This window comes from Taeniopygia guttata, chromosome 11, assembly GCF_048771995.1.
Source record: "Taeniopygia guttata chromosome 11, bTaeGut7.mat, whole genome shotgun sequence".
NCBI classification, from domain to species: Eukaryota; Metazoa; Chordata; class Aves; order Passeriformes; family Estrildidae; genus Taeniopygia; species Taeniopygia guttata.
This window is the reverse complement of record NC_133036.1, coordinates 19383701-19405169: the sequence shown is the minus strand read 5'-3', so window position 1 is coordinate 19405169 and position 21469 is coordinate 19383701. Positions and strand designations below refer to the sequence as shown.

General features: G+C 46.6%; 2 protein-coding genes and 1 long non-coding RNA gene across 5 annotated transcripts; 2 read left to right on the top strand and 1 right to left on the bottom strand.

The window, feature by feature from the left end:
• Positions 1-1687: 1687 nt before the first annotated feature.
• On the top strand, positions 1688-14126 carry LOC121470571 (fatty acyl-CoA hydrolase precursor, medium chain). Its single transcript, XM_072934509.1, has 13 exons — positions 1688-1947; positions 3721-3913; positions 6119-6263; positions 6709-6842; positions 7177-7330; positions 8215-8316; positions 9088-9192; positions 9842-9982; positions 10067-10150; positions 11136-11283; positions 11470-11601; positions 11931-12003; positions 12423-14126. The coding sequence occupies exons 1-13, from the start codon at positions 1875-1877 to the stop codon at positions 12595-12597; spliced, it is 1659 nt and encodes a 552-aa protein (XP_072790610.1). The 5' UTR covers positions 1688-1874; the 3' UTR covers positions 12598-14126.
• LOC115496789 (uncharacterized) lies at positions 6070-6804 on the bottom strand. The gene is made up of 2 exons (XR_012057821.1): positions 6675-6804; positions 6070-6395 (listed from the first exon to the last, which is right to left on the bottom strand). It is a non-coding gene; the product is annotated as an uncharacterized lncRNA (long non-coding RNA).
• A 1015-nt stretch (positions 14127-15141) lies between the features above and the next one.
• Positions 15142-21067, top strand: PDCD2L (programmed cell death 2 like). Of its 3 annotated transcripts, none has more exons than XM_041718573.2 (8): positions 15142-15297; positions 15387-15550; positions 15650-15719; positions 16760-16949; positions 17046-17391; positions 18402-18515; positions 20266-20414; positions 20912-21067. In XM_041718573.2, the coding sequence occupies exons 1-8, from the start codon at positions 15187-15189 to the stop codon at positions 21040-21042; spliced, it is 1275 nt and encodes a 424-aa protein (XP_041574507.2). In that variant the 5' UTR covers positions 15142-15186; the 3' UTR covers positions 21043-21067. The 3 variants fall into 3 exon arrangements, with proteins under 3 accessions (XP_041574507.2, XP_072790611.1, XP_030138140.4); XM_072934510.1 differs by having other exon boundaries at positions 15143-15297; positions 17190-17391; XM_030282280.4 differs by having other exon boundaries at positions 15143-15297; positions 16760-17391.
• Positions 21068-21469: the final 402 nt, after the last annotated feature.

Here is a 21469-nt window from a genome sequence, read left to right as displayed (position 1 = left end):
TAGAAGCAAAATGTTCACTTGCAATCTCTAACTGGAATTTTCTCTTAACTTGTATATCTTTTTCCAGTGTATTCATTATAATCTAATGTGAGTTTCTAGGCCTCATTGTTTTCTCAGCAGCTCAGACTCACAGTGTTCCCCATCTGCCAGAGCCCAGTGAGCACTGGCCGTGCCCTCAGCCTCTGGAGCTGCACCCCAGCACAGCCTGGCAGGGCATGCAGGGCACTGGGGCAGAGCTCAGGAGCCACCACAAACACAGCACAGGCTGCAGACACAGCCAGCACTGCTTGGGCTCACCTGCAGGGCTGCCACCAGTTTGCTCTGGGAGCAGCCAGGTTAAAGGTGACTGGGGTTTATCTGCAGGGGCTGTAAATCACTCCTGTGCACCACACGGGGGAAGATTTGGAGTAAGGTACACCAGGAGCATTTGGAGTAAAGTGCTCAAGCACAGCCACTGCACTCAGGGTTAACAGGAGCAGAACAGATGTGCTAAACTAATTGAAAGACTGTGAGTCTTGTAAGCCACTGAGCTGTAAAGAGAGGTGTGAGCAGGAATGGATCTGGAGAAATGGAGCACCTCTCCTGTGGAGACAGGCTGAGAGAGATGGGTTGTTCAGCTGAGTCAGGAGAAGGCTCTGGGGACACCTTAGAGCCTCTTGCAGTAGCCCGGGGCAGCCTACAAGAAAAATGGAGAGGGGCATTTGCCAAGGACGTGTAGCAACAGGACAAGGGGGAATGGCTTCAAGCCAGATCAGGTAGCTTTAAATCACACAGACAGAAGAAATTCCTCCCTCTGCAGGTGCTGAGATCTGGCACAAGCTGCCCAGAGCAGCTGTGGCTGCCCCATCCCTGGCAGTGCCCAAGGCCAGCTTGGACAGGAAGGTGTCCCTGCCCATGGCAGAGGTGGCATGAGTAGAACTTTGAAGTTTCTTCCAACCCAAACCATTCTGTCATCATATCCTCTGATTCTTTGAAATGCTGTTTCTGACAACTGAGAAGTCCCATGATCTGAAATTGCACAACTGCCTTTCTGGGGCAAGAGCTACTGAGTCAGGGGAAAAAAAAAAGAAAAAGGTAGAGCCTAATGCTTGCATAAAACAAACACAACCTCCTAGTCAATGTGAGCGGAAAATCTCTCCTTTTCATATCATCCTTCAGTTATGGATGTGAAATGTATTGAAATAAATCCTCTGGATTTCCCAGAGGCTTTAGATGTAGAGTTACCATGCAAATTACCACTCACTTAATATTGCTCCCACGTTACAAAAGCTGATAATTCATCTCGTTGTTGTTACTGTATTGCAACACTATTCCAACCAACCCTGAGCACGCAGAACTGAGTGACAGGTGTCTCCTGCACCCTGTAGGAAGAGCTGGGATTTTTCTAGTATTGGTTATTTTGTCAGAAAATAGGCTTTTCTGAGAATAAAAATCGCTCCGTTTTCCTTCGGTACAAGTACACTTCCCAGGGGTATTGGTCTGGCCGTGGCTCTATGGTGCCCGTCACTCGGGGATGGATCTAACACCAAGTGAAGCAGATGTCAGCAGGTGCAGTCGAGGTGCCCGCGGCCGTGTGCAGTGCAGGGCGAGCAAACCCTGCCCTGGGGCGGCAGCCGGGGGTGCTGCAGCAGCGGGACAGCGCTCGGGAATGCGAGGGGCCTGCGGAGCGATTGGAGCCCGCTGTGCCGGGATTGCGGCGGTGCCGTTCGGGAGGAGCGGCGGGAGGCAGCGGCTCTCCCCGCGGGGCAGGAGGGCCCGGCCCGGCCCGGCCCGGCCCGCAGCGGGCACGGCCCCGCCCGCCCGGGTGCGCCTTGCGGAAGGGGCCCAGGGCGGGCCGATAAAGGCCGGGCAGCGGGCTCGGGGCCAGTGGCACCATGGCAGCTGCGAGGGACACGGCGCTGCTGGCCTGCGTCCTCTTCCTCGGGGGCACGGCGCTGGGGGCCGCAGGTAAACACCGGGGCCACTGCCCCGGGCATGGAGGGCGAGAGGGCACCTGCAGCTGCCTCCCGGGGCCACCCGAGAGAGGGCTCAAACCTGGGCAGGGACGGGCTCAAACCTGGGCAGGGATGGGCTCAGACCTGGGCAGGGATGGGCACAGACCCTGGGGAGTGATGGGCACAGACCCTGGGCAGGGATGGGCTCAAACCTGGGCAGGGATGGGCACAAACCTGGGCAGGGATGGGCTCAAACCTGGGCAGGGATGGGCTCAAACCTGGGCAGGGATGGGCACAAACCTGGGCAGGGATGGGCACAGACCCTGGAAGGGATGGGCTCAAATCCTGGGCAGAGATGGGCACAAATCCTGGGCAGGGATGGGCACAGACCTGGGCAGGGATGGGCTCAAACCTGGGCAGGGATGGGCTCAAACCTGGGCAGGGATGGGCACAGACCCTGGGCAGGGATGGGCACAAACCCTGGGCAGGGTGTGACACAAACCCTGGGCAGGGATGGGCTCAAACCTGGGCAGGGATGGGCACAAACCCTGGGCAGGGATGGGCACAAACCCTGGGCAGGGTGTGACACAAACCCTGGGGAGTGACGGGCACAGACCCTGGGCAGAGATGGGCACAGACCCTGGGCAGAGATGGGCACAGACCCTGGGCAGGGCGTGACACAAACCCTGGGCAGGGTGTGACACAAACCCTGGGCAGGGCCTGACACAAACCCTGGGCAGGGCGTGACACAAACCCTGGGCAGGGATGGGCTCAAACCCTGGGCAGGGATGGGCACAAACCCTGGGCAGGGATGGGCACAAACCCTGAGCAGGGATGGGCTCAAACCCTGGGCAGGGATGGGCACAGACCCTGGGGACACCTAGGCACAACCTTTGGGCAGAGATACACACAAACCCTGGGGACACCTGGGCACAATCTCTTGGCAAAGCTGAACATAAAACCTGGGCTGAGCTGGGCAGAAATCCTGTGCCGAGATGACCAAAAACTCTGGGCAGAGATGGGCACAAACCCTGGGCTGAACAGGGCACACAAACTGAGCTGCAGTAGCAGTAATTTCATTTCAGTTTTTAATCTGCTTTCACTCATTTGTCTTACTTGCCTTCTTTGCAAATAGCAAAATCAAATCCCTGTCCCAAAACCTTGCCTGCTGAGGCCAAACAGCCACAGTACCACATCTCTAATTTGATGTTTGAACTTTCACACAGATCTTAAAATGATTCTTGCTTAAATGTTAACAGGATTTGTTTGTGCCAGACTATTTTAGCTATGTTAGAAGCTTTATCAAGGGTCTGGAATATAATTTCTCTGATTATTGTCTTTTCTTAATGAGAGCAACCTATCGGGTTTTTACGTAACAACCCAGTGCAAAACAAAACATTAAGATCTATATGCAACCACTAAAGTGTGTGTGGTAAGACAGTGCAAATTACATACCTGAAGGAGATTGTACATACAGAAAAATCAAAATGAAGGCTGAAGTAATGTCAGCTACAATGATTTAATAAAGGTATAATAAAATGTGTTAGAATAAATTAATAAATCTAAAATTTAAACGAGTAAACACTAGTAATGAAATTAGTAAAATGAAAGAGTAAAAAAAAATAGCAGATTAGAATAGCGTACTGTTAAATCTGATGAGAGTTTGTTGAAGCTTTATGTATAAAAACTACCTGTTTGAGGGAACAAAAGGTGTATATTTAAGTAGCAAATCTAGCAATTACTTCCAAATAGAGCAATGATGTGATTTTGTGCTGCTGTTCCACAGAAGAACCAGAAGCGGAGACCAAATATGGGAGAGTCCGAGGCTACCCATTCACAGTGGACACAGCTGAGAGGACTGTAAATGTCTTTTTGGGACTTCCTTTTGCTAAGCCTCCGCTTGGATCCCTGAGGTTTTCTGAACCCCAGCCACCGGAGCCTTGGGAAGGTGTCAGAGATGCCACTTCCTACCCACCAATGTAAGGCAATGATCAAACCACTGAAGCTTTCTAGATGTTATACTCTGTGCACCTCCATGGCACTGATGTGCACACAGGGCCATCCACACAGACAAATTCCTTGGTGCCCTCTCGTTGCACCTGCAGCTGTTCCAGTGGATGCATTTCTAAAGACACTCTGTGAGCTGCTCCTTCCCAAAAGCTGCTCTTTCACAGGCATCAGTGATGAACTGAGATGGAGCAGCCCTTTGCAGGCAGTGCTCTGGCTTGGGAGCACTTACCCATCACTTTAAACCTCTGGAGCAGAGACAGAAAGAAGCTGAGGAAATGTTGGAATACAACATTAGTGGGAAAATGCTGAATCAAGTGCTTAAAAGGGCACATAAGAAATGCAAAGCAATCCTAAGCTACCTTGTAAATGTCTCACTCCTGTTGTCCTACTGCACTTATTGTGTGACTCAAGCCTAATATCTACCATCGCAACGTAAAAAGCTATTTGAGATGTGAAATTATTAATTTACATTTTCATTGAAGTAATTTATAGCCATACTGTAGTAGTTTTGGTTCACCAGTTTGAGATTTCCCAGCCAATGCCCCAGTGAGTTTAGTGGGTTCAGTGCTGGTCAATCATCACTGCACTCACTAAAATGCACTCACACATTTTCTGCTGTGAGCTAGGACCAGGGGGAAGGCAAAGCAGGCTCAAAACATTAAAAGAATATAAAGAAAAACTTATTAACAGTTACTAAAAGAAAGAGTAATAAGAATCAGAACAAAATTTTCAGGATCCTTCTCCTCTCCTCAGAACCTTTTCTTTCCCAATGACAATGTAAAGAAACAAAACCTTAAATTTCATTTTACCACCTTTAGAATAGTCTTTTCTTCAATTCACTTACAGAGAGTAGTTCCTCTTGTTAATGTTATGGAGTCTTCTCCACAAGAAAACAGTTCTCTTGTGGCTCTCTTCATGAATAGCAGCCATCTCTGGAAATCTGCAATCATGAAATCCTTTCCATTTTCCACAAGCTTTTCCCACAGCTGTGGTCATGGGCCATGTCAACTTATGGGGTACTGTTTTAAAGTGACCTATTCAAAGGCAAAGGTTCTCACTATCTATCTCAGAAATCCTCTTCTTCCTGGGGGCACAGGATTTTCATCACTCTTCTCTCCTTCTCTGTTCAAACTTCTCACAGGATCACAGCTACTTTAATATCTGCTTACTTAGTATGGAGGCTTTTGCTCAATATCTACAATTTGAACACTTTTGACTCCCCATACCTTCATGCGTTATAGCGAAAAAGTCTTTTCTCCATAGCTTTACAAGAGGATTTCAGCCCCAGGATCAAGGCATCTCCTCATCCCTCCCACCTGGGACTTCTTCACTGACTTCTGTGTCTTCATGTTGCTCCTCCACATTGCCTTTTGTTATTTTCTCTCCCTTGCGGGAGGATGGAAGCACTGAACAATAAACGTCTTGCCCGGGCCTGCTGATGGTCACTGGCATGGCTGGGCTCGGGACCTTGCAGCCAGAGCCGTGGCTGGGGGGGCTGGTGGCTTCTCCTCCCCCTCTACAGGGGTCGTGGCCGAACCTCAGCAGTGGCAGACTCTTGGCTGAGCTGGCCCGGCCCGGGGCTGCTCCTGGGGGCGGGTGGATTCGGCTGGGCCCGGGCTGGCAGCACGAAATGGCAGCCACGGCCCAGGCCGGCCTCGGCCCCACGGCTCCCCTGCCCGGGCCAGCCCCGATGGGGTGGGCGCCCCAGGAAAGGGCCCGACCAGGGCTCAGCCCCGGCACCTGTGTGCCCACGGGAGCAGAACGAGGAAGTTCCTGCGTTTCCTTTGTCTTTAACACGTGTCCATCACAGAAACATGTACAGATTTCCAGGGCCTAGAAGCTTTGCAGCACTTCCGTGAATGCCTCCCATGCAAGCCACCACACCTTATGTATTTGGTGATATAGTTCTGTGATATTTTGAAACATGCTAAAGTGTATCTACATGTCACTCTGTACTGCAGAGGCTTTATTTTTACAGATCTCACTAATGACTAGTCAAATAAAAAAAACATACTAAAAGCAAAAAACCAGTATGTTTGCAGTTGTGACCAATCTAGAAGTGTGCTAGAGATTGGTTTCTCGTTTGGCACTTTGTTGTGGAAGTACAAAAAAGTTCTCTTCACAGTTTTCTGGTTTTAGTGAATTCTCTTGCTTTTTACTTTCCATTTATTTAGGTGTCTACAAGACCAAGTACAAGGACAGAATATTTCAGATATGATTACCAACAGAAAAGAGAAAGTTCCTCTGCGAGTGTCTGAGGATTGCCTGTACCTAAATGTGTACACACCCGTTTCTACAGGAAAACAGGAGAAGCTGCCTGTAAGCAAAAATCTTACAACACCTTGAGCAAAATTACCTGACAGCCAACACTCAACCTGTGCCATGAGCAGACGTGCAGGGGCACTTTTGTAGTGATGATCAACTCACATGCTTGGCCCCAGCAAATATTAGCTGAAATTGAAAAGAGACACAAAATCCTGTTTTACAAGTAAAATTGTATTCTCATTGTAACTAAGCAGCACTAGATTTAATCTAAATGATCTGTCCAAAGTCACAGGGCACTGACAGTGTAGGCACTTAACAAAATCAGTGCCACTTTGTAGACCTGCAGGCCTTAGAATTAGAAGATTTCTGCAATATCTGAAATGTATTCTGAAAGAATCAGGATTAAAATAGCACAAAATATTATATCTTGGGCTATAATTAGTGTTTATTACCGGGGGCTCTTACCTGTGCTGGCTTGATCCCGTTTTTCTCTTCCCAGGTCTTAGTATGGATCCATGGGGGTGGATTACTTGTTGGAGCAGCTTCATCATATGATGGCTCAGCAATAGCAGCCTTTGACAACGTGGTGGTTGTAACAATTCAGTACAGACTAGGTATTGCTGGATATTTTAGGTAAGTTGGTTGATCTGTTTTGCCAAAGTGATTTCCAAAAGGATGTGTGCAAAGCCTTTGTAAAGAGGAGTGCAGAAGACTTGCTTATGCAAAGAAACATTTCTGAACTGCACCTGCAAGCGTTGGGGACAATTTCCAGTCCCAAGGCAGCTTCCAGATCTGTTCTTGTGGGGCTGCTGCTCCAGTCTCAGGGCTTCCCGAGCCATTCATCTGTCAGTTGTGTAGAGAGGTTCTGTGTAGAGAATGGCAGATGATTGCTCACACCACAGACTGTATTTCCTTCTGCCTCTTTGCCTGCACTGAGCATTTGAACAAAGCTGTTCTGTCCCTGCAGCACTGGTGATGAGCATGCCCGAGGTAACTGGGGATATTTAGACCAAGTAGCAGCTCTTCGGTGGATTCAGGAAAATATAATGCATTTTGGTGGAGATCCAGGATCTGTCACCATCTTTGGAGAGTCTGCAGGAGGAATCAGTGTTTCTGCTCTTGTAAGTTCACAGCAATATGGAACTTGAATTACTTAGAGATTACTTATTTCATCTATTTTCAGTATCTGCATGGGAAGTCAGTGAGAGAAAAGGGATGGTGTTACAGTGACACATCACCTGGGTATTTGAGACAACAATGAGGCAGCAGTACAGGAAAACAATACAGATTTTGAATGATAAACATGTAATTTTCATACTCCAAGGTTGTAGTTAAGTAACAGCATGTTTTATCTGCTGAATTGACTTCTGCTTGGTGTGTTTTGGTTTTTTTTTCAATGCAAAAAACCCTCAAAGTCTAAGCTCATTGAGAAAAGTCCTTTACGAGGAGTTGTGGGCTTGTGCCCATTTTCTGTTTGCTTTGACAGCCACTTGTGCAAAGTGATGGAGGCGAATAGTCCTGGTAGCTGATGCAGCCCTGCAGTTTGTGACCCAGTGATTGTGTAACACCTTTACTCCAGCACAGAGCACATTGGCTGTGACGCTGCCCTTGTCCCGTCCCTCCCACTTTGGTACAGATGACACAGCCCAGCCAGGCTCCATTGTACATGGCAGACAAATCCCTGTTTCCTCTGGCCAGAAGCTCTTTCCTGCCCTTCTGCAGCAGAGCAGACTGCCTTGGGCACATTCCCTCTGTACCTGCCTTGCAGGGTGGTGCCAGGAAGCTTTGGAAGCAAAGTGCAGTGGGAGGGGAAAGGCACCGAACTCCTCATCCCTGCGAGTGCTGCCAAAGCACTTTGCACAGCTGGACTATGGTCAGAAGTTACACAAAGACACTCTTACCACATGGGCTTTCAAAATATTCCAAATGGCCACTGCTGATACTGAAATCCAAAATCCCTGGCTAGAACACAGTGCTTGACATGCTTGTTCTTGCTTTTTCACAGGTCTTATCTCCCCTGGCCAAGGGCTTGTTCCACAAGGCCATTTCAGAGAGTGGCACTGTAACCCTGGGCTTGTTCACTGACCAGCCTAAGGAGGATGCACAAGTGGGTATTACTGGTAATTTAAATTCCTTTTCCCAGGTAGTTCACAGGTGTATCTTAAGCTGTTCTGTCCAAAATATAGAAACATGGTTTCTTCCTTGTGAATCAAAGCAGTCACTAAAGACAGTATTTCTGTGTGCAAGCAGTACATGTTTAAGGATGTGTTGCTATTTAAACAGCCAAATATCCACAAAGAGAAGAGAAAGAAATGTAAATGAAAAATCTAATATGTAGTGTCTTCAAGAAGAGTCCATTTACACCTTTTGGCTGGAAAATTGTATCAGATTCTGAATACTCTTCTCTTCCCCTCCTGTTTGATGCTTTTAGTGTGCCAATAAACAAGTCTTTATTTTTTTTTTTTTTTTTAATTTGAGAACTATAGGCTTCTACTCCTTTACTACAAGGAACAATTTCCAGAACCTGGAACCTGGGATATAAGAGACAGTTCTCTCTAATGACAGCTCTCTGTTCCCTTGCAGATGGTTTATTCTCTAACTCCTTCATGTCACCCAGCCTCCTCAGCCCAGCCTGTTATTTACCACAATTGTCTTAGAATATTTCTGTATCAAAAAGGCTGAAGGAAGAGGTTTTCCCTTTCTGCCCAGCTCATGGTGTGAAGGATTGTGAGGGCATCCAGTGCCCTCCCTCTGCAGCTGGGACAAGGCAGGCTCCAGCAACCCTTGTGCAGGAGCTTTGCCTGCTCCTGCTGGACTCACTGTCTCAGAGCCAGACACAGCAAACGTGTCCAAAACTGTTTGTTCTCACTGCTTGCAGAAAATTGCTGCTGCCTCTGGCTGTGAAAAGTCCAGTTCAGCTGCAATGGTTGAATGCTTGAGAGGAAAAACAGAAGAAGAACTACTACAGATAACACTGAAAATGGTAGGTGAGATGATACTTTGTGCATTTAAATGACATTTCAGACGTTTGCATAACAAAAGCTCTTTGTGGGCCTTAATATTTGAACCTGAAGTGGATGTAAAATGTGACTTTTCTTGGTTTTTCAGGACATGACAGCATTGTAGGTGTGCAATGACACCTTGCCTGAAAATTGCAAACAGGTTCCTGCCCTGCTATTCTGCATGCACTTGGAATCACCTGTGGTTTGCTATTGTGCTCTCCCAGGGCAAGGAAAAGAAAATGGAACAGATGATTCTGGAGAACTGAAAATCAAATCATGTATTATGTCCTGCTTAAAAGTTCTTATCACAATGCTTATGTTCCTTTGAATTTTCAATACAGAAGTGGTTTTTCCCCGCTGTTCCACACATCCATGCCCTTATTGAACTAAGAAAAATGTAAATTCAACATAATAACTTCTGCTTCACAAACAATAGAAATATCTTCAGAGAACCGCCTGCCTAGTGCAGAAAATCAGTCAGAAAAAAAATTTAACATGGCTTGGATAATATTATTTGTTGTATACACATTTGGCTTCAGTTTGGAACCGCAGTAAAAATCTGAACTTCTTTAAGAGGCAGAATGAATGTTTTAATGAAGCTTTCTTTTTCTTTATTCTCTTTTTGTTCAGGATTTTTTTTTGATCAATACTTGTGTAGATGGTGCATTTTTTCCAAAAAGTCCCAAGGAATTGCTATCTGAAAAATCAATGCATGAGGTCCCATACATAATAGGAGTAAATAACTGTGAATTCGGATGGGTAATTCCTATGGTAAGAGAATTATATTGTTGTTAGTTAAACATCATTTTGTAAATAGAGGCTGTTTTATTAAGTATGATTCTCTGTATCATACAGGCAATGAAATATCCTTTCGTGGATGGTCTGGATAAAGATGTTGCACGTCAAATTTTAAAGAGCAATTTAGCAAAATTAAATAAGGTAAGAGACCAGTTTCAGAATAACCCATATCCATACAGAAGAACCCAGTGCTGCTGCTGTGCTGCTCTGGCTGTTATTACCCCTGCAGGGACACATTTCACAGGGAAATGCCATTGTGCTGGACAGCTCCCTGAATTGGGACAGACATGGGCACAGATGTGCTGCATTCCTGTTACCTCTAGTGACTGGAAATACTCTCTACATTTCCAGCCTAAATGCCCCTCTTCTTAAAAAGGAGTTCAGTGGCAATCCAGGAGTACCTAAACACAGGTCTCCTGGGACATTTTAGATACCCCCAGGGTGTGCAAGACGTGCAGAGTGCCAGCAGGTATGGCAGGAGACCTATGGGACACGATTCCTAAAGCAGCAGCTGGGCTCTGGAAAGGAAAGCCCGAGAGGTTTGGGGAGCACTGACACCTTTGTTCAGGTTTCTTGAGGTTTTGCTTCCCTGTAATGTACAAATCTCTTGGCTTTGTGGTGCCTTTGTACTCTCCTGAAACTGCTACCTAGAGAAACAGATTAAGAGGTAAGAATTAAGGACTCTAGAAGCAGGGCCAGTACTTACAAGGATCATTCAATGACACCAACCTCCACCATGGACTTGGAAATGCAGAGCCCAGGCTTGTTCTGAATGGGAGAAATTATGGTCAGCTACAACAATCAATGGAGTTTATGGAATCCAGCAGGATTTCTGTGCTGTTATGAAAGTGTTTCCACAGTAGAGAGAACAATCAGCATCACTGACTGCTGTTTATCTGAAGGTGGTTGATCCTTTGATCTTGCATCCCTCTTTTCCCTGAGATCACCCGTACCCAGAGCTGTGTAACTGCAGTCCTGAGCTCCAAGCCACACTCTGGCACAGCTGAGGGTTTTCTCTGAAAGCTGTTGCTGAGGATTTGCCAGGGATGTGCAGATGCCACACTCACTCACTGCTGTTACTCCTCATAATACTCATCCTTACAAGTACTTTTTCTTGCTGTTTCAGGGCTTTACATCTGAAGTTGTAGACAGAGTGTACCAGGAGTACATGGGGCATGCAGAAAGCCCTGCTCAGGTCCGAGATGGCCTCCTGGATGCAATGGGAGATGTCTACTTTGTCATCTCAGCTGTGGAAGTGGCCAGATACCACAGAGGTAAGCCAGCAGCTTCAGAACAGCTGTAGAACTCTATCTGGGGCTGGTTTGGCCAGTGTGCAGCACTTTTCACTATCCAGAGAACTGGCATGTTTTCATTTCACCAAAACAGTTTTTCATGGAAGTTTATCATCTCTGGAGCAGGTATTTTCAGCTCTCAAAGCAGCACTTTTCTGTATCCTCTAGATGCTGGCAACCCAGTCTACTTCTATGAATTCCAACATCGACCGAGTTCAGTGGAAGGTGTGGTACCAGAGTTTGTAAAAGCAGATCACGGAGCTGAGATTGCCTTTGTCTTTGGAAAGCCATTCTTAGCAGGTGTTGTACCCATGATTACTTCTTATTCCTTTCAGAACCTCATTATTACTCATTTCAATTACTGCAGGGCTTTAGAACAGAATTTCTCTCTTTGAAGCATTATAAACAATGAATTTATAGAAATATAACTTATAGATCATAAGCATTATAATGAGCATCAACATTTTCTGTCTTCACTAGTAGATACTTTTCATTACATCATTCATCTGCAGGTCTCTCCTAGGAAAAACTCCCAACAGCTCAGGGCAACCAGGAGAAGTGTTGCAATTGATATAGCTGATACTAATTATTTCCTTTCTAATGTGGCTGTTTCATCTCTCCCTTTGCAGGAGGTGCTACAAAAGAAGAAGATAAACTGAGCAGAACTGTCATGAGATACTGGACCAACTTTGCTAAAAACGGGTGAGAATCACATTGCCAGTTGCAGCTCAAGTTTAGTCTGTGCTGCCCAGAACATACTTACCTGTCTGTAGCACTACTTATATGGTGGTTCCTAGAAATTTGGCAGAATTTAAGTTAAATATTGAAGCAATTTCTCTTCTTAATGATCTTTTAAAAGAACCTGCAGACACGAGGCAATAAAAAATCTAAGAGCAGTTACTCCATCTGCAATGGAGGTTTAGATCTCAAATTAATGGCAACTCTTAGACTTTTGCTGTTCCACTGATGAGCATTTTCGTAAAATACTGTCCATTTATTCAGGTACCAGAATCACATCATCTGGGCTCATCTCTTGGTTTTCTGAAATGCTCTGAACCTGAGCAGTCAGAGAGCAATGGATTGGCAAACAGAGAGCTAACTTTTCCTTCTATTATTTCCAGAAATCCCAACGGAGAGGGCTTGGTCCATTGGCCCCTGTATGACCTGGAGGAAAAATACCTGGGAATAGACCTGGAGCAAAAGGCAGCAGAGAAACTGAAAGAACATAGAATGCAGTTTTGGCAACAGCTCATGAAACAAAGCCAGACTGGAAGGACAAAACACACGGATTTATAAGAGCTGTGGGGGGTACAGCTTGCTTTTAAAACCCAAGGGAAAGTCAAACAAACCGAGTTTGTCAGGATACAGAGTAACAATCCCTTCTAACTCGCTCTTATGTAATCTGCTCCCCTGATCACAGTGAAGGGAGAAAAACAAGGGGCATTTGGAATGTTTGTCAGACTGAAAATCACTATTTCATGAATCAAGCAGAAAAAAAACCCCACAATGTTTCCAGGTCCAGACAGACCATGGTACCTGCTCAGGGCATATCAAAAGTGAATAATGACATGGGAATGGGCAAATGAATTGAAATCTGTAAGAAATTATCTATACAGAACATGCCATAAGTGTCAGAGTATTTTATATGCTTATTGCCTTCTTCTTTCAGAGGAACATGGTCAGTTGCCTTCCTAGATACTCTTTCTGCTTCCTTTAAGTGGAAATAGCCTGAAGGCAGCAGAGCAGCCATCAAATCACTTCTGCATGTCGTTGGCTCAGCACCACCAGGGGGGAGATCTGTTGACATGCAGAATGTGCACCCCCAGCCTCCCACAGCTGGGGAATGGGTCAGGGCACACAGGGAGGGAAGTGGCTTTTTTGCCAAGTTACATGGAAGCAGACACAAATGAACAATGTGGGAATCCAGGAAGGCAGGACAGCTCTCCTCATGAGCACAAACAAACAAACAGCCCTACTCCAACCACCCCTTTACCTGGTGCCCAGCTCCCACATCCCACAGCACCCAGGGGGCTCTCACAGGGACAGCCCAAGCTCCTGCTGCAGGTGTTGACTCTTTGTAGGTGTCGTCTTCTTCCTCCTCACCTCTGGCTTGACTTGCATTTGCACACCTGTGGATCTCAAGCAGTGTCATCTGCGCTACCTGGCCACCCCCTTTGGTGCATTTTCCACAACTTGTGAAGAACACCAGTTGTGGCAATTAGTAACAGCTCATTGCAGCAAGCATCCTGCCAGTTCTGTCACACATTTCTTACCCCTTCCCTTGTTTTGGTCTGACACAGCCTTTATGTCCATTAGTGGTGTGTTTGTTGAATCAATGTGTCTGTCCTTGTACATTCACAAAAATCATTATCCTAACAAGACAGAAGAAGTGCCGTGTCTTTGGGAATGCAAAGCCGTAAGTACAAGTCCTGGGTAGAAGGGAGGTCTCTCATTAGGCACACATGATAACAAAGTCATTTCTGACTGTGGGAGAGGAAGTGTTCTGTCCATCTCTGGATTTCAAACCCCAGACATAAAGACTGGCACGCTGTCAAAGAGCTGGGAAAGGAATAACACAATGGCCACACTGAATAGGCTACATTTAAACAGCAGATACTTCCATTATATTAATTTTATTTTATTCATTATATATTCATTTTATTTCATGGCTTTAGTATTCATGATCACTTGTTTCAGATTCCCAGCTGCACCTATAGTTGAAGAAATTGTTAGCAGCATATTTACTGATACTATTCAGCAAGCACAGCTGCTGTTCTGTTCTTCACATTCTGTCAATAAAAGCCTTAATCTTTTTTTGAAGTTAATTTCTATTGTCCATTATTACTAAATTGCCTTTCCAAGGTGGTCACCAAGTATGTTCTGTGCCAGTCCTGCTTCTCAGATCATCTTGTTGCTAAGTGTGAAATATGCAAATTTGAATTGAGATAGCATGTTCTTTGCTGTTTGATCTTTGTAACCTGCACACCTGATCAGCAAGGAGGGAGATTTAATCTGTGAAACAGAGCGGCCAACAAGCTCTATGTGATGTCCAGCTGTAGAAACACAAACTCCTGGCCAGCAGAACTGCCCTGTTAAGGTTTGGGGCTGGACGTGTTGCAATGACCTCAGCCCCTGGGGAGGTTCACAAAGCTCAGGGAGAAGGATTTCCACCGATACTCGAGGAATGCAGAATTCGGGGGCCACGAGGACATTTGGCAGAACCCCCAGATAAGGACAAAGCAAATCAAGGGAACTCAGCAACTCTGTGGAATCAGCTCTGAGTGGGTAAAGGGAAATTCAGGGGCAGGTAAGGAGCACCAACTCCTGGAGCAGCACCCAGGAAAGCGCCGAGCCAAAGGAGAGAGAGCGTGGCAGCAGTTAGCAGAAGCGTGAGACTCATTAACCAGCAGAAGAGAGAATACTAATTAATAAGGGAAACACGTACCTTGTAACCAGCGCACACTAGTATCTTTGTTTGCTAAAAGGTGGAAAGCTGTGCCGGTCGTGCTGCTCGCTCCGTGGAATTGCCGCGCGGTGATTTCAGCGCGGAGGTGTGGGTGAATCAGTGCCGGGTCCCGGCAGGGAAGGGCCGGTTCGGGGCCGGTTCGGGGCGGTTCGGGGCCGCTTCGGGCCGGTTCGGGGCGGTTCGGGGCGGTTCGGGGCCGGTTCGGGCCGGTTCGGGGCGGGTCGGGGCCGGTTCGGGGCGGGTCGGGGCCGGTTCGGGGCGGGTCGGGGCCGGTTCGGGGCCGGTTCGGGGCCGGGTCGGGGCGGGTCGGGGCCGGTTGGGGCCGGTTCGGGCCGGTTCGGGGCCGGCGCTGCCGTGAGGGGAACGCCCGGCCCGCGGGCGCGCGCGGCGGCTGGTGCGTGCACGCGCGCGGCGGCGCCATGGCGGGCGGGCCGCCCGTGCTGCTCGGGCTGCGCGACGCCGCCATGGCGGGGCCGGGCCCGGCCGGGCCGCTCCCGGCGTGGGCCACCAACAAGCTGGGCGGCACCGCGGTAGGGCCGGGGCGGGCCGGGGCTGGGTGGGCCCGGCAGGGGCGCGGGGCGGCCCCGGCCGGGCCTGAGCGGGGCTGTCGGTGTTGCAGGACTGGGCGCCGGCCGTGCGGGCGGGCCCGGCGCGGTGCGCGCGGTGCGGGCGGGCGCTGCTGCTGCTGGTGCAGGTGTACTGCCCGCTGGAGCGCGGCCCCGCGCACCGCGCCCTCCACGTGTTCGCCTGCGCCGCGCCGCGCTGCTGGGGAGCCGCCCGCAGGTGAGCGCCGAGTTGTTGTTACTGTTGTTGCTGTTGTTGTTCCTGCTGCTGGCCACTCGTCCCCTCACGCTGTGTTTCTCTTTGCCCCGCGCATGGAAGCTGGAAGGTGCTGCGCTCCCACTACTCGCAGGCCCAGGATAAACAAACCCGAGCTCTCGGCGTGCAACAGGTACAGCTCCGCTCTCTGCCCGGGCTGGGCCGGGAATGCGGGAGGGACGCTCTGCCCCGGAGCCGCAGCTGAGCAGGATGAGATGAGTTGCACACCCTGCATCTGCTTGTTTAAATAGCCGTGACCTTCCTCCAGAAGCTGCGCTCTGTGATGGTTTCCAGTCACGTTCTGTGGTTGTGTGGAGAAGTCGTGAGCACAGAGTTTTTGTCACTGCACTACGCTGTATACTATAAGACAGTTAAATAGTATTTAAGCTGCTGTTTGTGATCTATGCCAGGCTGGTTTTAAAGGGGATATTGCAGTCCAGCTGTATGGCCAAAACTGATACTTAATATTTTAGTTAGTTCAGCTGACTAAACTTTATTTTTCAACTTCATGTGGATTGGGCTATACTGTTTAGGTTTGGATCTTTAACCTGTTTTCTTTGTCTTCTGTTTTTGATTAATCTCTTTAAATTTAACACGAGCTTTCGAATTAATGTGACTCAATAATTATTAATATACTTGTGAGAAAAAACGACCTATTGGCTAAAGCAGGATAGTAGAGTAGGGTGGCACCAAACAAGTGGAGACGGGCAGGGAGAGTTTATTCAGTTGGTGCATTTGTAATGTGGAATCTTGGCCTGGTAAAATGATGGTGGTGTTATTTTTATTTCCTTGTGTGCTCTGTCCTTTTGGTGCAGAATTCACATTGGGTGCAGTAAGCTGCTTCAGCTGGAGCTGCCCCCGCAGCTGGCAGGGGCTGTGCCACGGCCAGGCCATGGCAGCTGGAGGCACAAGGGCCTCTCAAAGGGACGATGAATTTTTGCTCAGATTCTCCAGTGTGAGGTGTTTTTACCATAACTGCTGGTGTGGGAAGTAAACGTGGGTGTGTTGGGAACTACCATGGTCAGGAGAGTAGGTGCAGTAACACTGAGCTTTAGGTTAAGGTCTGAGTTCTCCCATCTGTGAGAAGCTGAATTTGAAGTGTGTCAGGGTGGCAGACCTTGGCAATGTTTTCTCCCTGTTTTGTTTTTTTTTTTTTTTTTTTTTGATTCTCAGAAACAAGAATCAAACTTAGCTGCAAAGGATTGGTGTGAAGATGCAGATGACTGGGGAGCATGTGATGGAGCACAGGCTCCTGCATGTGCTTCCCTTGAGCTGCTTGGCCTGAAGGAAGCCGTGAGCAGCGAGGTGGAGTGTGCATGCCAGCTCCAGCAGCTCCACCTGTCAGAGCCTGCCCATGGCCCAGGTGCCCAGGACACCCATCCTGCAGCCAGAGAGGACATGGATGGCCCAGGTGCCCAGGACACCCATCCTGCAGCCAGAGAGGACATGGATGGCCCAGGTGCCCAGGACACCCATCCTGCAGCCAGTGAGGACATGGATGGCCCAGGTGCCCAGGACACCCATCCTGCAGCCAGTGAGGACATGGATGGCCCAGGTGCCCAGGACACCCATCCTGCAGCCAGTGAGGACATGGATGGCCCAGGTGCCCAGGACACCCATCCTGCAGCCAGTGAGGACATGGTGGTGGCAGTGGCTGGTTCAGCTCCTGTGTTCCAGCCCTTCTACATGAATGTTGTGGATGAGGAAGACTACATGGGTTTCCTTGACACAGATCATGCAGATAAGCTACTGAGGGAGTATCAGCAGAGAGAGGGTGTTGATTTGGAGCAGATGATGTCAGAAAGGTGAGAACAGGTCTGGATTTCATGGTGAAACTGAAGGAATTGTGTGGTTTCCTGTGTGCTGACTGAGAATCTAAATGGGACTCTCACTAAACCTGAATAATGTTGTCTGGAAGCTCCTTTAGGAACTGTTGGGGTGCTGTGCAGGAAGGACAGGACAGTGCACCCAGAGCTGCCAAATGTGGAGTTACTCAGAGATGGTTTTAGCTCAGCTGTTTCTGAGGGACTGAGCAGTGTTCATGGGCTCCAGGTGGTGCAATGGATGGTTAATCTCTGAAACAAGATCTGTGTCAAATGGCATGACTTTATGTCATGGCATTTTGCCCTTTTTTCTTTACAGGGCTAAAGCTTTCTTATACTTCAGTTGCATTTTTAGGAGTTTAATTTTTTTTTAGGGATTTTGGCTAGAGAGCTGGCTGAGGGTAAGACACCTGAAGGTTTAGTAAAGGTTGCCTGAAAAACAGTCATTGAGTGTGGTTACTGAAAATATTTTCTTAGTATAAGTATTTTTACTTAACTTAGGTGGTCACAGTGAGGACTTTCAGCCACTTGTGCCTGGATTGTGGACAGCATTGAATTTGTTTCTAGCTAAAGCTGCTGTCAGCTGCAGAATTTGCATAGAAGACTTCTCTGCAGTGTTGATTTTGGTTGACCTTTAGAAAATTGTAGAACTTTATGCTCAATTCAAAATTGAAAAAGACAACATCATAATTATAAAAGCACAAAAAAGTTAGAGAAGTTATTATGGGTTTTGATGGAATGCAGCAGGCATTTGGTGGATTTGAGTCCCATGTGATAGTTGAAAGCTCTGTTAGTAATTGTAAGTCACCAGAAACCAAAGAACTAGAAGCAAAATGTTCACTTGCAATCTCTAACTGGAATTTTCTCTTAACTTGTATATCTTTTTCCAGTGTATTTAGTATAGTTTGAGTTTACAATAACCATTTCTTATTTAAAACATTTATGCCATGTTTAAAACCTTACTGGACAGTTTGCTTCTTGTTTTCATACAGTTATGAGGGTGAAGATGGTAATGAAAAATATGAGAAGAGTGAAGTGAAAAACTGGGACCACACATTCCATAAATTCCTGAAAAGAATATCTGTATGTCCTGAACAGATTCTAAGGTATGCTGAGCATCTGGTTTTAACAGGGAGATACAAATCATTGGCATGGGTGGTTGGTACATCAAAACAAATTCTTTAATTGGAAATACGTCTTTGAAGCCTCACTGAAATCCAGGCAGAGGTTTCCAAGAGACAGTGTTGAGGTAGAAGTGTAACACAGTGGTGTGCTGTTGTGATACATTTCCAAGGCTGTCTGCTCCCCTGAAATTTTGTGATCTCTTTGGAATTTCTAATGTCTGTCCTGCAAGGAATTTCTTGTTTTAAAGCCCCAGGGCTGCCGCTCATTATGGACTCCCCTCAACACCCAGCAGTCTTCAGGCTGTTTTTCCTAGAGCAGAAGCAAGTGTAACCTCAGAGTAGCTGCTCTTCCTGAGAGAGGAGTTAATTCTGGATGGGAGTATAGTGAAGAGTAGATCATAAGTCATTCATATTACCCAGAAATACAGGTTTTCATGGATCACACCAACTGTTCCAGGGAGTCCAGTGCTGCCTGTGTGGTGAGGCTGTCTCAGTGTAGTGACAGAGCTTTTGTTCACCAACTTTCAGGTACTAGGTGGAACTAACTGAGCCCTTTTTAATGAGGAGTTAAAAGTCTGAGTGGCTGCTTAGACAGAAAAGAAACTTGAGAAACTTTAATTAATTGTCAAAGATTATACAGGAGATTTTCTAATGCAGAGTGCAAGTAGCATTTTCAGACAGCTTTTCACTGGTTCTGTCACTTTGTATTGTAAATGCAGGTGAACCCAATGGGAAGAAATTACAATGTCTGACTCAATTCAGAAGGCTGAATGATTTCTTTATTATAACTATGCCAAAATACATTAATATGCTATATAAAAGGAGGATACTAAAACTACATACTACTTTCTCTGACTCTAACACAACTCCTGACTCTCTGAGAGTCCAGCCCCAGGTGGGTTGGATTGGCCATCAGGCTCAAACAGTCCTCACCTGAATCCAATCAAGCACTCACTCCAGGTAAACAATTCTCCAAACACATTCCACATAGGAAAAACAAGGAGCAGAAATAGAAATTGTTTTCTCTCTGTGCACCTCTATGAAAAATCCTGAGAGTGAGAGAAATGTGCTGCCACAACTTTTGCAGTATTGTGCTCTTTGAATTTGCTGCTCCTCTGAAACATCAGCTTTGGTGCTCCCTGGGCTGTCCTCCCTGGCCTCCCTTTGCCCTCCCTGGGGACTCTCTGTGTGCTCTTAGACTCCCATTTCCCTTACCTGCAGAGCACAGAATCTCCTGGTTGGCATTCAGTGGAAACCATCCTTGGTCTTTGTTTCCTGCTAGCTGTGAAGCTCTGATAGCTCTTACAAATTAACCATCACTTCGGATCCATGGCTACAGTGATTTTGAGACCAATTTGGTGCTAAATCTTGTTGAATTTTATCTTCAATTGCCACTGTTCAGGATTCCATTTTCCAGGAAAGTGTAGTTTACTTAATGAAATTATTCTGGTACAGCATATTTTGGAGGTGTCCATTCAAAGCATTTGTCTCCTCTAAATCCAGCTCTTTCCTTAGGATTTTCCAAGTGTTAACCTACCAAGTATTTCCCCCTCCCTGTCTTTATTTTTTGGTTCATGACTCCTTTGAAGCTTCTGACTCACAACCATGTTTTTTACTTGAAGCGGGTTCAGAGGTTTCAGCAACTCTTGAACACTGTTGCCGACACGTAAGATTTACTATCAAATTTAGATATTTAAAAAATGATTATTTTTTCCTTCATGTCTTCTCTCAGATACTCTTGGGGTGGCCAGCCTTTATTCATCACGTGTCCTCCAGCCAACCTGGACCAGGCTATTCCAGCCTGCAGTACCTGTGGAAGCAGCAGAGTGTTTGAGTTCCAGCTGATGCCCACGCTGGTCAGCATGCTCCAGAGTGACTCAGGTGCTTGGCTTGGTTCAATCAATATTTCTAACAGTCTCCTTTTTGGGAAAATGCAGTGAACTGCAATTTGAGTTGTTTTCAGCTACCAACACGTGCTTAACCGCAGTTCAAAGAATCTGCTGTCTCCATTACAGATTTCAGTGACCAAAGAGAGAACTCTTCTTCATGGAGACTCTCGGTTTACAGCTTTGAGTTGTTTACTAGTGAACTTTGATTACTGCAGTAGGGATAATTCCATGGCCATGGGAGTATTTTTCTTTATTGCCTCTTAAAGGAGGCCTTGAAAGATAATAAATGCTGTGAGATGAGATTGCAGACACTTAAAAATCCCTTTGAAAATTCTGATTTGGCTGCCTTTAAAATGTTTAACGTTAGAAAATGCTGTTTACAGAGGAGACTGAATTAATTTGTGCAAAGACTGAAGTCTAGTGGTAAGCACTAGCCCATGATTCTGTCACTTTTCATACCCTTATGTACCTGTGTTGCTTTGTTTTTAGATCTGTCAGTGGAATTTGGAACTGCTATAGTTTACACATGTGAGAGAAGCTGTTGGCCGACAAATCATCAAACTCCTCTTGAAGAATTTATTTTTGTACAAGAAGACCCTGATCAGAGATTATTTAAATAAATTGTATTTGTCTGAATAGATAAAAGTCTGGGGTGTTTTGGTTTCTTTTACTACAAGTGTATAATTACATAACACAGTTTTCCTCAGATGTGGTAAAAAATTAAATTTGATGTAATTGTGCTTATTTCCAAGAATAACTGATAGAAAGATATTAGCATGCCTCTAAAATGTGGTGGCAAAATTTGCATACTTCAGTTACACATGGAAATTGAAGTGTAGAGATTGTTTCACAGCTGTAATTACTCTTGGCATTTGGGAAAGAAATAAAGGAGAAAACCTTTCCTGTATACTATTAGTATCCATCAGCCATCCAACATAGGATCCAGTTTCTAGAAACTCTTAACAGTGGAGAACTAAATGCCAGCCTGATTCAAAGAAGTAATTCTGGCTTGATTTGTCCACAGATTGGAAATCAGGAAGGGAGTGG